Source organism: Polypterus senegalus, chromosome 7 (assembly GCF_016835505.1).
Source record: "Polypterus senegalus isolate Bchr_013 chromosome 7, ASM1683550v1, whole genome shotgun sequence".
In the NCBI taxonomy this organism is placed as follows: domain Eukaryota; kingdom Metazoa; phylum Chordata; class Cladistia; order Polypteriformes; family Polypteridae; genus Polypterus; species Polypterus senegalus.
The window spans coordinates 56,037,631-56,051,127 of NC_053160.1; the positions used below are offsets into that span (position 1 = coordinate 56,037,631).

The following is a 13,497-nucleotide window of genomic DNA, read 5'->3' on the forward strand; positions in this document are numbered from 1 at the left end:
AACCTCCCCCTCCAGCTATTTTAAGATACATGACTCATTTTCTCCCTTTGTGGATACAAATATGCAAACTGTATCACAGATCTTCACTTCCATATATACTGTATATATATATATAGTGGCAAAGGTGCTATATAGGCGTCGACCCAACACACACTGACAATGGAGGCACATGTAAAATAAATGAAAAGGTTTTAATTTTTCTTCAGCTGTGGGACACGTCTTCCCCATGTCTCACAGGCCCTACACAGTCCCAAAACAACACACAAAGTAAATCACCCCAAACCACACTCTTCTTCCTCCACTACTCCTCCCAGGCAGCTTTGTCCTCCTCCTCCTGACTCTGGAGCCTAGAGTAGTGGATGCAGGCTCCTTTTATAGCACCCCTGGAAGTGCTCCAGGTGCTCGTTGACCTACTTCAGGCTGCACTTCCAGGTGTGGCTGCAGTCCAGCCCACATGGGCTCATTAAACCACACAGCTCCCCCTGGCGATGGCCATGGAGCCCAATAGGGATGAGCTCAAATGTTCCACCATTGTGGCCCCGATGCAACCCAGGGAGGCTGCCACCAAATGTTCCGGGGGATGTAGTGTGCATCCCATGGCTGCTCCCCCGAATCCAGTATCAAAGGTTAGTTAAATTAATTTATAGTTATAAAAGTTTCACAAACTTATCCTACTCACTGCACATCATATTTAATTTGGCAAAATTTGAAAACATTTTGGAAGAATGAATAGTTTTGCATGGCAAATTCACATATATAGACTGTAAAACATTATTATCCGCTTAAAGCTGCATGGTCTCCTGAATACCAAAGCATCACATACCTTCTGAAAGGGTATTACTTAGGCTATGGATACTTATGTCTGTTTAGAGATACCGAACCATTTGATGAGTAGCAGCAGTAGTAGTAGTAGTAGTAGTAGTAGTAGTAGTAGTAAGATCTATTTATTGTCATTTCATCCATATACAGTTAGTACAGTACACAGTGAAATGAAACAATGTTGCTTTAGGATCAAGGAGCTACACAGAACTCAGGAAGTAAGAAGAAAGTAACAGTATGATAATAAATATAATAAATATAAAGGCATGATCTAGTTGAATGGGAGGGTGTGTATGTCTTTCAGTCTAGTTCCTGAGTGTTTAGGAGTCTTATCATTTGAGGGATTAAACTATTACACGTTCTGATAGTGAAGGTCTGAATGCTTCTCTCCCGTTTTTCCAGATGGCAGGAGAGTGAATAGTTTAGGTGAGGGTGCGTCAGGTCCTCCACAATGCTGGTGGCTTTGTGGATGCAATGTGTAGTGAACATGACCGTGATGGAGAGAAGAGAGATTCCGATGATCTTCACAGCTGTTTTCACTATCCTCTCCAGAGTCTTGTGATCCATGACAGTGCAATTCCTAAATCCGACAGTGATGCAGCTGCATAGGATGTTCTCAATAGTCCCTTTGTAGAAGGTGATGAGCATGGGTAGTGGGAGATGGGTTTTCCTCAGCCTTTGCAGGAAGTAAAGACGCTGCTAGGCTTTCTTGGCTATGGAGCTGGTGTTGAGGGACCAGGTGAGGTTCTCCACCAGGTGAAAACCAATGGATTTGATGCTCTTGACAATTCAAATGCTTGAGCCATCAATGTACAGTGGAGAGTGGTTGCTTCTGAAGATCTTCTGAAGTCAACAACCATCCCCTTTGCTTTGTCTATGTTCAGAGACAGATTGTTGGCTTTGCATAAGTCTGTTAACCTCTGTACCTCCTCTTGATATGCTGACTCATCATTTATGCTGATGTGGCCCACCACAGTCGTGACGTCAGTGAACTTGATGATTTGGTTCAAACTGTGCATTGTTACACAGTCATGAGTCAGTAAAGTGAACAGTAGTGGATTAAGCACATGGCCCTGTGCAGCACCAGTGATCAGTGTGGTGGTACTGGAGATACTGTTTCCAATCCTGACTAAGGTCTCTCAGTCAGAAAGTCTATAGGATCCAGTTACACAGGGAAGCGTTCAAGCCCAGCAGGCTTAGCTTTCCAATCAGATGCTGTGGAATGAGTGTGTTGAATGCTGAAGTAAAGTTTCTGAACAACATTAGCATGTATGTGAACTTCTTGTCCAAGTGAGAGATGGCCAAATGGAGGGTGATGACTATGGCATCATCAATTGAATGGTTTTGGTGGTATGCAAACTGCTGGGCATCCAGTGAGGGGGGCAGCACTGTCTTGATGTGCTTCCCGAACCACTTCATGATAAATCGTGTGAGTGCAACAGGATGATAGTCATTGAGGTAGGACACTGAGGACTTCTTTGGCACAGGAATGATGATAGTAGTTTTGAAGCACGTTGGAACAGTGGCATGGCTCAGGGAAATGTTGAAGATGTCGGTGAGAACATCCACCAAATGGTGTTCACATTCTCTGAGCACCCTGCCAGAGATATTGTCTGGTCCAGCAGTCTTCTGTGGGTTGACTTTGCATAGAGGTTTTCTCATGTTGGCTGTGGTCAGAAGCAGTACTTGATTGTTGGGAGGAGAGATGGTTTTCCTAGCTGCTACATTGTTTTGTGTCTCAAACCATGCATAGAAGCTGTTCAGCGCTTCTGGGAGGGAGGCATCACCGTCACATGCTGGTGGTGTTATCCTGTAGTTAATGATAGCCTGGATGCCCTGCCACATACGCCATGTGTCACCACTGTCTTGGAAGTGGCTGCGGATTCTCTGGGCATGGGCACACTTTGCTGCTCTGATGATATTATGATTGTTCATTTCACTGCTATAATAATTAAACAATGGCTGTATAATCACCCTGAAAGTAGACAAATGTGATACACAGAAAACAAAATCAGTCTCAGTTTGCTCCTTTTTTTTTTTTATAATTTCTGGGAGTACAAGAATAATAACTTTGGAGGGGTTTTAGTACTTAGGATATCTCAGAGTAAATTTTTCTTTCTAATAAGCAAGTGGAATTGCATTTCCTTTACTGTACAGAATGCACAGAAAAACAGAGAAATGAGTAAAATCACAAGATAATTAAGAGCGGCAGGTAGGCAAGCAGGAGTCATAAAGGAGAGTTCTAGAAAAGTAAAATACAAATCATCAAGGAAACGCAGAGTTGACGAATCAAAACAACAAACTTCTAACAAAAATCCTTCTTGGAAGCTCCTTATAGCTTCCTGTAACATTAAAGAAACACAAAGAAAATAATGCTTTATTAAGAAGTTTGAGCCAAAACTCAGACACAAGTATATGTGCACCACCATGTTTTATAGTCATGATTTGCAATAATACACAGAAAGTATAAATAATATTGTCACCATGACAAAACCAAGAAGGTGGCGCAACGTTAAACAAAATGGTGTAATTTTAGTGCTAAGCATTTGTATAAAAATAAAAAATGAAACATATAATATGATAATCATGCACAAAAATGTCCAAGGATGCTAAGAAGAGATCATCTTAAAATACTTTGATTTTAAAATTATTTTTTACAATCCTGGGGTTAATTTCTGATTTTGGCTCATTTGGGTTTTGTGGTAATATTTTTTCTTCATTTAGTTAATTTTTCAACAATGCCATTTTGGATTCAGAGCCCAGTCTCCATAGGCTGTGAGGCAGCTTCACTGCACTACCCAGTTGCTATTTTTTAACTCTAAAAGTCTGGTTCAAACCTATAGGTAGCCACAGCCTATCCTAGTTACCAGCCCTGGACAGACAGCTGTATTTTTCAACTATTATAATATAAAAATGCATACCAAATGTAGAAATTGGCAAAAAATAAAATAAAAGAGTGACAGGTGTAAAGTAAAATCTGAACTTACTTTGATAAAGACTTTTAAATAGCTCTGTTCCAACATGGACTTGTATTTGCTTTAGGCATCCTTAATGGCTTTGCCTAGCTAATATTTTTGCCTCCACTTTTGTGAGCTTCATCTTTAGTTGTTGGTAACTTTTTCAGATTTTTAGAAAACCATGGTTTGTAATCATTGTATTCAATAATTGTTTTCATTGGAATACAGACAAAAACATATTCAAGAAGTAACTGTCTGCTTACTCATCTAATCCATCAGAGGCATCTCTGAATACCACCTAAAACAGCAGAATGCAGGCCATCCTTTAGACTTTCAACAGCCTCACTTGTCTCCGCTTTTACTGTCCTTATCTCCGGTTTAGCTGATTTCAATTCCTTTCTACAGGAAGGGATAAGAAACATCATGGCATGGTCAGAGTACGCATGAGAAACAGAGCTGTAACAGTGATCGCTAATTGCACATTTCACCACCTGTTCGTATTTGGCCAAGTCCATTCTACACATCTTTTGTGTTATTGATTATTAAATACACTTTTTTATTAATTCCGCTATAAAAAAGCAGTCTAATTTATTAAACGTTAATGGCTAGGTAACATACAGGCAATGACAAATTAAGCAAGCCATGACCGACACCTTAAATATAGTGATGTGTAGTTGTGGTGTATTGTACGTGGAATACTTAGTCGAACAGGTAAAAATGTTGCATTATATACGTTAACAAGTACAAAAAAGCAGGCTAATATGAAATGGAGAAGGTCGATGATTAAATCTATCGTTAAAACATAAGCGTCATAAATCGTTACCTATTCAGTTCGCGTGTCGGTAAAAATAAGACAACCGCAGCAACAGCTCTCTCGGTTACGCGCTTGCTGTTCTGTTTGAGCTGAGCCTGACGCGCAGGATGCCGCCTTCTTGTAACATTGCGCATGCGTAGACGCGCGAGTGACTCAAGTGTCAGAAGTTTGTGTGTGTCAGTCGAGTGGTGCCGCGCAGAAGTGGAACGGTCAGGTAACGTGAAAAGAATCCGTCGCATTCGGCTGCATATGATAATACAAGCGTGGTGCAGTTGTGTGGCTATTAGAGCCGTAATCTACCGTTATATGTTAGATGGTCTATGGTGACAGACCGGAGATGCGACGCAGAACGGCGGCGTGCACTTGTGCCTTGCGTTACGCAATCACTGTGCAGAAGAACGCCGTTGATATTTCTCGCAGTGGTCGCGTTTTCATCAGCCGGGGTGGGGCGAAGATGCTCTCAATACCGCGCATCACTCCTGAGTGCTGCAAAGCAAGCGCAGGGTATTCTAAAGTGCCGGCATGTCCCTGGTCGATTACATCAGCGCCTGTTTACAGCTTTGTGTGTGCGTGGCGAGGATAACGCGTGCGTGAACTTTCAGAGTGGTCTGTTGTCCACTCTCCACATAATGCGGCACGTTATGCAAGCGTGCAGCTAGATGTACCTTTCAGCAAATGTAACCTTCTAGAAACCAAAGTTAGGATTTCCTATTTTGCCTAACAAAACCGACTACACAACAATTCTGACATCATTCCAGCCCACGTTTGCTTACAGTAAGTCTGTTCTACGGATAATGAAGGCATAGAAGCTTTCGTAAAATTAAAGCTCATGGTGAGTGCTATGTAAGCTTTTTTTTAGGTATACCCCGGTGATCAAGATCTTTGAAGTAAAAAAAGCGTTTGATTTTATTATGCATGTGGGGTGTGGTTTGGGAATTGCTGTGGACAGCTGAGGTTGATGTGATGAGTGGCATGGATACAAAACTTTGTCGTGGGGTACTTGGTGCATGCAGTTTGAGAAAGCAGGCTGCCGTGTTTAATGTTGGGTGTGGTTTGGGGAAATAGTTTCCAGAGTTCTCACTGTAGGACTTTGAGTAACAGATTAATGCAGATTTTTATTAAACCGAGGTCAGTTAGATGGATAAATTGACATGTGGCATCTGATTTATACATATATAGTCAAATCAAGTAAAATTGAATGTTTCACGTGCAAATTACACATGCAGCACAATATTTCATTAAATGCTTAGTTGAACATGTGCATTTAAGAGGATTATACAGGACTAAAATCAATATGTTATTATTATAATGAGTGCAATAGTCTACATTATAATAGAATTATATGTGATATATAATAACTAAATACATAAGTTAAAGTATACATTGTGATAGAGTTAACAATAGGGCATCATGTAGTTCTAGACAATTTACTCATTCATGATGTAGATTGTGTTTGGGGAAAAAAAAGCTCCTCCTCAGTCTCTCTGAGATGGTCAGCAGGCAACACTACTGTTTTCCTGACTGCAGCATAGAGAAGAGGCCATTGTTGGGATGGATGATATCACTAATGATTTTCTTTGCCCTGGCCCGACATTGCTTAGGGTAGATGTCCTGCAAGTTAGGGAGTGCACACCCAGTGATGAGTTTAGCTGACCGCACCACTCTCTGCAGAGCCTTGTGGTCCTGCTGCGTTTTGTTACCAACCCAGGCAGTAATACTTCCTGTCAGGATACTTTCAGTGGTAGATGTGAAGAAGTTTTGTAGAAACTGGGAGGACAGCCTGAAATCCCTGAGGCATCTGAGGTAGTAAAAATGTAGTTGCGCCTTCCTTACCAATGTGTCGTCGAGGTTTTTTAATGCGATTTGTTAACAAGGACTGATGTGCTGATATGCTTAATTGAATTTAGTTTGGGTGTGTGTTGGTTTGACTGGAATGTGCAAAGTATAAAGAAAAGAAGCCTACTTAGGATGCAAAATAACCTAGCAGATGCATTAAAGAAAAAACTTACTTCATAAATAACTTCTACAGACAAAATAGTAGCATGTATTTTTTATTTCTGCTGATTTATATCAAACAAATACGGTTGGGGAGAGCGCCTAACTAACTGAAGCGTTGTATTGCACGGGCTGGCCAAAAGATCTGTAAATGAACTGTGGTTCACAGGGGTATTGTGAGTTATTTATTAGGAGTGGTTTGTTTATTTAAGCAATGGTGTGATTAAAACACTCCGCAAACAGTATGACTTAAAATAAATCTGGCGTTATTGCATTAAATGTATAGTTGTTGGTATGCTCATTTAAAGGCTGGACATAGTTTTAAATAGTTATGAGATTGGAAGGCCACTGATGAATATACTTGGTGTTGTTTGTTTACAAGACTAGATGTAGGTGGTACATGTATCATGGGTTTTGGAGTAATGTGGGTTGTGAATATTGAGAATGCACACTTTCAGGGGGTAAAGTACAGAAACAAACAGTAACTGAGCAAAAACATTTTTTACCAAAAGCAGTACTTATTAAAAATAACAGTAGTGCTAAATATATATAAATTGACATTTAATTATGAAATATCAGCATTAAAGGAAAACTTAGCAAAATTTAAAAAAAAACAGAAGTGACTTTTATAGGGATAGATGTTGTTTACAAGAGGCCTGATAGAGAGGGTGCCATTTTACTGAATAAATGACAGTGTTGATTTCAGATTAAACAGTATTTGTTCAATTGAACAATTATTGAGAAATGTTTACAAATTTTTAGACTCGGTATATGTTATTGTTTTACAGTTACTAAAACTCTAAATCAATTTCCAGATCAAGCAGACCTTAAATAGTATTTTTATAAATTAAACAAAGAGTAGTGTTTATTCTCTTAAAGGGCTCACTTGAACATCCACAGCCTAAGTGTAAAAGAAACACAGCCTTAATTTTAGCTAATACAATTAAACATGAAATGTTTATTATCAAGTTACTAATTTTAGAAAATTATGAATAAATTCTTTTTCTATACTTGTTCATACTATACTTTAGTATTTTTAAATCAGTCTTTTATTTTATGCTGAGTGTTGATGTGTGCTTTAGTATGCCAAACGATGCATTGACACACTGCCCAGATTTAGCTACTGTATTTATTCAATGCTGCTCGGATAATGCTGCCATTCCCCATGACCCTGTCCCATGGTAAAAGTCCAAAAAAGGAAAGGATTGATTAATATGTAAGAAAAATATTTTTGGAGACATTTAATCAAGGGATTTTGTGAGCATATGACTGGATATCGAACACATATGAATAAAGTGACATGAGGAAACTGAGACTTTTGTTATGGACCTTTTGATGTTATTTGCTGTTTGTTCAGAGTGGTTCCCAACTGAAGCTTATTTTGTCAGTAGCTTTGTTATCTCTGTTTTCAGTAAAAGCATGGGGTTACTTTTTTCCCAGGCCATTACTATAAGCACTATAGTGCAAATAACATAATTTTTTTTTCTTTGGTGGTATATTCTTTTATGTTGGTTCAGTATGAGTATGAATCAGTGAATGTATCTTGCAGTGAAGTTGGTTTCTGCTTTGCTTCTGTACATCACCCCAGGTGCAGCTCATATCTGGGTGTGACTGCCACCGTTGCCATACAAGTCACTTTGGCCACTTGTGTATCTTATGTGTCTTTCTTTCTGCCTCTTTGTGAGTAATATAATAATATTCACAGCTAGGAACAGCAGTGTTCTTTTTGATTCCATGGTTGGACTAGCACTGACAACCGAGCTGTTTCATCTGTGTTCTGCTTCGTATCTTGTGTAACAGTTAACTAAAGTCATTGTTGGAGGACTGCTTAATAACTTACATTTTCTTGTATTTGTTTTGTTTTTATACAAATATATATTTGCTTGCTTTACTGATGGCAAGTGTGAAATAATAATTATATTGTCTTTGTAACATACTGCAATAAAGCACTTATCTATCTTTTTGTAACATACTGCAATAAAGCACTTATCTATCTTTGTTACCAAATAAGAATAGCCTGAATTATTTTAAACAATGTGTTCAAAGTCCAGAGTGTGATTACAATATCTCAAAACTTAGATTTTTTATTTTTGAGCCATTCAGTTGTAGGTTGGCCTGTGTGCCAAGGATCATTGTCTTGAAATATAATTCAGTTTAATTTGTTAGACAGATGGCCTTTAGAGATTCTTTAGATTACTCTGGTATACAGAGGAAATCATGGTGGACGTAATGTCTGTCAGAAGTCCAAGTCCTGTGTCTGCAAAAGATGCCCAAACCAATACCTTTCCAACACCATTCTTGACAATTTGTGTCATGTGATATCTAAATTGCAGAATGCTTTTGACTACCCAATTTAAACAAAAATATTCTTAAGGCTATTTAGCTTATTTCAGATTTAGTTAAATTGCAAGCAGACTGTAGTTTAGACTAGTTGGGTATGCTTCTTTGCCCCAACACAAACCCACCAGTAACTACTTCCCTGTTGGAAGTGGATGTAATGTTTTTTTTTGATTAGTTGTTTATCATGTACTATTTAGCAAACTTTCAATCCTAGTTAAGGAACCCATTTTAATTCTAGGTCTGATTGTGATATCTATAGATCACCTATAATTTTTATTTATAGTTGGATTCTATGATTTAAGTCAGTTAGTCATCTCAGATCACAAGGCTGCTCCACAGATACTTTAATTATTCTGCTAGACAATTTTGCTGCTGAATATTAGAGTTAAATGTAATTCAGATTAACAGTATTATTTAAAAGATTCCAGACCTTCCTTTAAATTACCTAATTTGTCTATAAAGGTTAACACCAGGTTCCTAACCAGTAGTGTAGAAAATGTATGCTATTATAGACAACATCTCTTATTCAAAGTCAATGTAAGGGTCAGACATACAATTTCTTATATTTCATTTTTGCTTTTCTATAATATCTCAGACTGCTGCAATAAATACTATTAGTGAAGTCATATATCAGGAAGGTTCATACTCCAGTAAGTAAGAAAGTTGAATTTGACCTTAGTATTGAATGCTTTGGGTCCTGGGAAGCACCATACTTGTACTGCTGCTTTTACATTCTTTGGATTTTAACATTTTTATTAGGCCGGTCATTAACCTGATACTGATAACTATCAAACTCGATAATAATAATTGTACATTAGGTAATTTTTTGTTAAAGTCTTTTTGGCCAAGAGCAGCAGTTCTCAACTTTTAGTATATATTTGGCAGGTGGTATGCAAAGGAGCACATAAAAAATGTTGGGAGCGGTTAGTATGAGTGAAGACACAGAGAGAGTAAGAGATTGAAAATATTCCTCTTGACAACAGAGAGACAAAAGCTGTTGCAATAATATGCCATGAAAGTTTTCTTCTTAGATGAGTGTGAGGATTTAGTTTTAGTGTTCTGACACCATGGTAGTGAATGAGTTATTATTGGGCTAGAATTTTGACCAATGAATGAGAGGGTTAGGTATCTATACTAATAAAAGGCAAAGCCCTCACTGACTCGCTCACTCACTCACTGACTCACTCACTGACTCACTGACTGACTGACTCACTCACTCACTCACTCACTCACTCACTCACTAATTCTCCAACTTCCCGCGTAGGTAGAAGGCTATTCCTTACAGCTTACTTACAAAAGTTAAGCAGGTTTTATTTTGAAATTCTACACGTAACGGTCATAATGGTCGATAATGGTCGACAACGTCCACCATGTTGAACTTTCTTATTTATGGCCCCATCTTCACGAAATTTGGTAGGCAGCTTCCCTGCGCTAACCAAAACCGATGTACTTACTTATTTAAGTTAGTTTTATGGTATGATGCCACTGTCGGCCGCCATATTGAACTTTCCAACGTCACCAATTTTCCAACTTCCCGTGTAGGTAGAAGGCTGACCCCATCTTCACGAAATTTGGTAGGTGGCTTCCCTGCGCTAACCAAAACCGATGTACATACTTATTTCGGTCGTATGACGCCACTGTCAGCCGCCATATTGAATTTTCCAACATCACTAATTCTCCAACTTCCTGTGTAGGTAGAAGGCTGAAATTTGGCAGACTCATTCCTTACAGCTTACTTACAAAAGTTAAGCAGGTTTCATTTCGAAATTCTACGCGTAACGGTCATAACGGTCAACAATGTCCGCCATGTTGAACTTTCTTATTCATGGCCCCATCTTCACGAAATTTGGTAGGCAGCTTCCCTGCGCTAACCGAAACCAATGTACATACTTATTTCGGTGGTATGACGCCACTGTCAGCCGCCATATTGAACTTTCCAACGTCACTAATTCTCCAACTTCCCGTGTAGGTAGAAGGCTGAAATTTGGTACTTATTTCAGTGGTATGATGCCACTGTCGGCTGCCATATTGAACTTTTCAACGGTCTTTGTTACTTATGGGCCCATCTTCAAGAAATTTGGTACGCGGGTTCCCAACGCTAACTGAATCCTACTTACGTATATATATATACGTCCATAGCCTGCAGCTCGGTCACCGTGTGAGGCGGCGTTGGCTCCCCCAGCCCAACGCCTCCCACATTGTTGGCTGCCTGCCTATATAAGGCCGTCCGTCACTCCAGTCTCTACATTCCCTTCCTTGCTTCGCCACAGGATTCACGTCTCCCTGCTGATAACTACAGCCTTTTTATTTAATCCACGGCTTCTCCGCTGTTTTATTGTTCATTTATTACGATTATAGTTATTGTGTAGGTATTTTAGACTTACTTTACATTGTTCAGGTACCCATTTCCTTTATCATTCCAGCCGTACCCGCATTAACATGTCTATCGAGGTGATCACCATCGATCAAAGAACTGTCACTTACTGAGTGGTTTCCATGCCCGGAGATGACACCTATCTTTTCCATTCTCTGTGTTACATATTGCACGGCCATATCAGGCTCACTCTTGATATCTGGAGAAACATTGTGTCTTATGTATTGAATGACTGGGACAGGTTCAAGGTGTGGACTGATGACGGTACAGGAGATAATTATACTACACAGGAGCACTAAGAGTGAAATGCTTAAGCCCTTCACGTATGGTTCTGCATGCGAGTTGATGGCTGCCGCTGAATTGTTCGGTTGTCGCTTTCAAGTGTACCGAAATGGCCAAATATTTTACATCTTTGGACAACCGCCAATGCCTCTTAAACATCTTAGATTCACAGATGACGATTTCAGTAGTGGACACTTTGATGTTTATTAATGTTTAAACTCTCAAAAGCTGGATGTGAAGTTATCGATGAAACCGGTTGTATACTTACAACGCTTGACAGATGCCGAATGTCTCTTCAACACAAGTCCTACAAATACTGTCGTAATTGAAACAAACCATGAAACTCAAACCGATTATGACAGCAGCAGTCCAAGCTGTGAGATTTGAAACAAGATTACTGTTCACATGGCCAACTGTACGTTACATGCTCAAGAGTAAGCTCAGCTCACAGCTTGGTCATATTACAACCGGAGGGCCGAACTCACAATGTGGTATACAAAGAGATCCTTAACAAATAATTATTGGTATATTTTCCCTCAGTATAAAAAGGTTTAATTTTCTTCTTAATAAAAATTTTAAGGCAGTACTTCGCCGCTGCGAAGCGCGGGTATTTTGCTAGTTCAATATAAAAGCTGTATGTCATTTCACTGTGATTCCCTGTTGTAAGCAAGAATATTTTCTAGACATGGTTTATTTAACAATATTTTAACCAAAGACAATAAAACATATTTTGGATGTTGTATGTCTGGATATGGGTAATATAACACAAGTAATTTGAGATTTTGTCATGGAAGTTTTGATACTGTTTGCTTTTATCCAAATGTTTTCCCCTTGAAGCCCATTGTATTAAGAACTTTGTTATCTCTGTTCGTCACAAAAACATAAGATTCAAAATTTGTTTACTTTAAACAACATGGTGTAAACAACAGAAAAAACACATAGTTTTTGAATGCTTTATCCCTTTACATTGGCTCATTATGAGTGAATATATCCTGAGTTGGTTTCTGCTTTATTTTTGTAAATCACTCCAGTTGCATCTCAAGTCTGGATGTCACTGCCAGAGATTTTTTCATGGACATTTTGATATTGTTTGCTTTAATCCAAATTTGGTCCCCTTCAAGCCCATTATACCAGGAACTTTATTATCTCTGATCTTTGTGAAAACATGAGATTGGCAATGTTTCTTAACTATCACTTCAAACAAAACAGAGAGAGTACTGAATTCATCTGAAGTCATTTGATAGCTGTATCATTTTTGCAAATATAAAATATGTAAGTTTTTGGCTTTCTTAGTTTTACTCCACATAAAATTCCAACATGATTCATTCATTGATGCCTTTTAAATGAGTAGGGGACTTTGCCCCCTGCTCTCTTTGCTCGCCAGCCTCCGGGTGGGCGCTACGCGCTAGCCACTTCGCAGCTCTGCCGCTAGCGTATGGGGAAGGGGATGTAAATTTAAACAGATTGTTATTTTCATGGGAATTGTTACATATGTAATTATATGGTTAAATATCTTGACAAGCACAACCTACTGTATAGGTTTATTTTTTGAGTTATGTTTAATTCACATGTCATTTCCTCCAGCTGTTCTTTTATAGCTGTGCAAAGAGTGAGATAGCTTGCTTTTGGCTTATTGCTTGCTAAATCTTAAATATTAATAATTAAATATTGCAGCAATTAAACCAGTGATCATTGAAAACTACTGACTGATTTAACTTTTTTATTTTTATGGAATTAAAATGGAGATTTTAGAGTCATTTCAACATTGGGTACACTTTTTTAGCTGACTTTGGCAACACAGAACTTCTTCCTAATTGCGGTACAGTGTCCAGCATGTCTTGCTTTCTTCATTCTTGCTTGCTGCAGTGTTGGTAAATATCACCCAAAACACTGAGCTTAACTTAAAAACAATATTT

At 38.7% G+C, this 13,497-nt stretch overlaps 2 protein-coding genes across 5 annotated transcripts in view; one reads left to right on the forward strand and one right to left on the reverse strand.

Annotated features, from left to right (window-relative positions):
• Nucleotides 1-440: 440 nt before the first annotated feature.
• Nucleotides 441-4,676, reverse strand: LOC120532567. Of its 3 annotated transcripts, none has more exons than XM_039758674.1 (3): nt 4,600-4,676; nt 4,040-4,175; nt 441-2,794 (listed from the first exon to the last, which is right to left on the reverse strand). In XM_039758674.1, exon 3 carries the CDS (start codon nt 2,752-2,754, stop codon nt 1,972-1,974), a length of 783 nt encoding a protein of 260 aa, XP_039614608.1. In that variant the 5' UTR covers nt 2,755-2,794; nt 4,040-4,175; nt 4,600-4,676; the 3' UTR covers nt 441-1,971. The 3 variants fall into 3 exon arrangements, with proteins under 3 accessions (XP_039614608.1, XP_039614605.1, XP_039614607.1); XM_039758671.1 differs by having other exon boundaries at nt 3,807-4,175; XM_039758673.1 differs by lacking the exon at nt 4,600-4,676 and having other exon boundaries at nt 3,807-4,349.
• A 56-nt stretch (nt 4,677-4,732) lies between these two features.
• The window catches only part of sgtb (small glutamine-rich tetratricopeptide repeat (TPR)-containing, beta), a 57,281-nt gene continuing 48,516 nt past the window's right edge, over nt 4,733-13,497 (forward strand). The window contains exon 1 of one of the 2 annotated variants that reach the window (XM_039758668.1): nt 4,733-4,804. The gene's annotated coding sequence lies outside the window, so the exon portion shown is untranslated. Of the gene's footprint in view, nt 4,805-5,036; nt 5,423-13,497 lie in introns of those variants that run through there. The other variant, XM_039758669.1, reaches the window with a different exon arrangement.